General features: G+C 36.1%; 1 protein-coding gene across 1 annotated transcript in view; it reads right to left on the bottom strand.

Annotated features, from left to right (window-relative positions):
- LOC138862812 (uncharacterized) overlaps positions 1 to 2500 on the bottom strand; it is an 18353-nt gene that overhangs the window by 9917 nt on the left and 5936 nt on the right. The window contains exon 2 of the mRNA XM_070125958.1: positions 1644 to 1752. Coding sequence (XP_069982059.1) covers positions 1644 to 1743 — 100 coding nt within the window. The 5' untranslated portion in view covers positions 1744 to 1752. The remainder of the gene's footprint in view (positions 1 to 1643; positions 1753 to 2500) is intronic.

Here is a 2500-nt window from a genome sequence, read left to right as displayed (position 1 = left end):
AACTTGACCCCTGACCTCTAATCCTTCCTCTCCGTGCGTTAGCCGGGATTTCCCTTTAGTAAGCGGACTTCGAATAGAATCCAAGGCCACTGACTCATCCCAAGCCAAACTTGGATTGCTCTCCCAGTGCACAACGCTCCTGCAAAGAACACTCCTTCGCCGCGACTTCCCGCTTCCTCTCCTTCCGCCGCCACGCAACCAGGACCCAGCCGGTGCCGTGTCATTCACCTCGTGTATTCGCAGCTGAATTGCCACCGATGGAAGCTTCACATCGGCAGCTGACCTTCTCGCATGGCATGTCCCGGGTTTTAGCTCATTTCGTGCGCGTATTTTCATGTACTGCAAGGGTGCACATACATACACACATGTATGCAGGTAAGTATGTAAATGTGTTTGTGTGTGTTTGCGTTGGGGTGAGGGGGATGCGCGTGTTTTGTGTGTGTGTGTGTGTGTGTGTGTGTGTGTGCGTGCATGCATGTGTATGTTTATATGTGTGTGTGCATGCATGTGTATGTTTATATGTATATGTGTGTGTGAGTATGTTTATATATATGTGTGTGTGTGTGTGTGTTGATGACCGAGATGCTAACAATAATGGTAATGACAATGATGATGAAGATGGTGATGGTGATAATGACAACGAGGGTAATGATAATAATACTAATAATAATAGGGGTGATAATGGTGATAGTACTAATACTATTGATAATAGTAATGTTAATAATAATGATAGTAAGGATAATAATGATAATTATAGTGATGATAATGACTGTAATGATAATGATAGTAATGACAATGATGGTAACCATATCATTGCCATTGTTGTTATATCATTATCATTGTTTTATTATAATCATCATCATCTTCAGTATTATCATCATTTTTACCATCATTATCAATATTAATAATAATGGTAATCATCATGATGAAAATAATGAATGTGGGATTGAATGAATGAAGTGGTGTGGCTATGAAAGACTGAGTAATGTTAAAGTGAATGAATGAAGATGTTGATTGCGTTTACCAATAGTCTATATGCGAAAGATGTGAATATATCTAATAACAGTAAACGCGGCAGTAATAACTGTTACAATACGAGATTAACGAAGATGCGTTATATAAATGATGTTTTTTACTAAACATGGTATTGTTCTTGAGGATAAGATGATAATAACAATGATGATAATTATGATACTGGTAATAATCATGATAGCAGTGATAATAAATATAACAGTAATAATGGTAATAACAATAATGATAATAATGATAATGGTAAGAATAATATCAATAATTCTGACAGTAATGAAAATCGAATAATAGCCATAACAAGATAATAATGACATTTTTACAATAACAATGATAGAAATAGTAATAACAGCAATGATAAGGATAATGAGGAGGAGAATTATAACAATAATAATCATTATTACTATTACCATTATTATCATTACATAAATAATAAAGATAATGATAACAATAATAATGATGACGATTAGGATAATCATTATCATTATATCGGTGATAAATATAATGATAACAATAATAATGATGACGATTAGGATAATTATAACAATAAAAACAACAATCATAGTGCTAATAAAACAAAAGCGAACCCTGCTCACCGCTCGCACCCACATACTCACCACATCCTCGACAAGCAGAAATCGGCAGCAGAAACGCGGATATGTTGGATCCTAGCAAGAGAAGCAGAAGCAGTAGCAGCCACATAACTCTCCACTCCATCTTTGTCTGCTGTCAAGAAAAAAGAAAAAAAAAAGCTGTCACTAAATATTGGCAGGCGACCTCATGGCAGGATCATTGTATGTCTCAGCGAACACAATGATGGTCGCAGACGTACTCCTCATCCTTGTCCTGGTACAATGGACTCCTACGCGCATGGTCTTGCTGTACAGTGATCGTTCTCTCGTCTTTCACGCGTTTGGTCGATGGGGTGGGGGGGGTTCTCCTGCGCTTACCGAAGAGGGGAATTCATTCTCAGAAGATCTTTTTTAATACGTCTGCGTGGTTATGGATGGGTGACTGAGGTGTAAATAGTTGTTTTTTTCTAGGTGCACACACCCACACACACACACACACACATACACACACATACACACACACATACACACACACATACACACACACGCATACATACACACACATACATACACAAACACATACATACACATACACACACTAACACTAACACTTACACACGCACACGCACATATATATGTGTGATCTGGATTTACGATGCTGTCTTTCGAAAGACTTGGTAAGTAATAAACGGTTGCCCTTCCTTTTAATATAAATATATATATATATATATATATATATATATATATATATATATATATATATATATACATATATATATATATATATATATATATATATATATATTCATATACATATAAACGCATATGTGTGTGTGAGTGTGTGTGTGTCCGCGCGCGCGCGGACATATACGTGTATATATATATATATATATATATATATA

Source organism: Penaeus vannamei, chromosome 10 (assembly GCF_042767895.1).
Source record: "Penaeus vannamei isolate JL-2024 chromosome 10, ASM4276789v1, whole genome shotgun sequence".
Taxonomy (NCBI): domain Eukaryota; kingdom Metazoa; phylum Arthropoda; class Malacostraca; order Decapoda; family Penaeidae; genus Penaeus; species Penaeus vannamei.
Note: the sequence above shows the minus strand (reverse complement) of the source record. Positions and strands in the feature narration are given on the sequence as shown.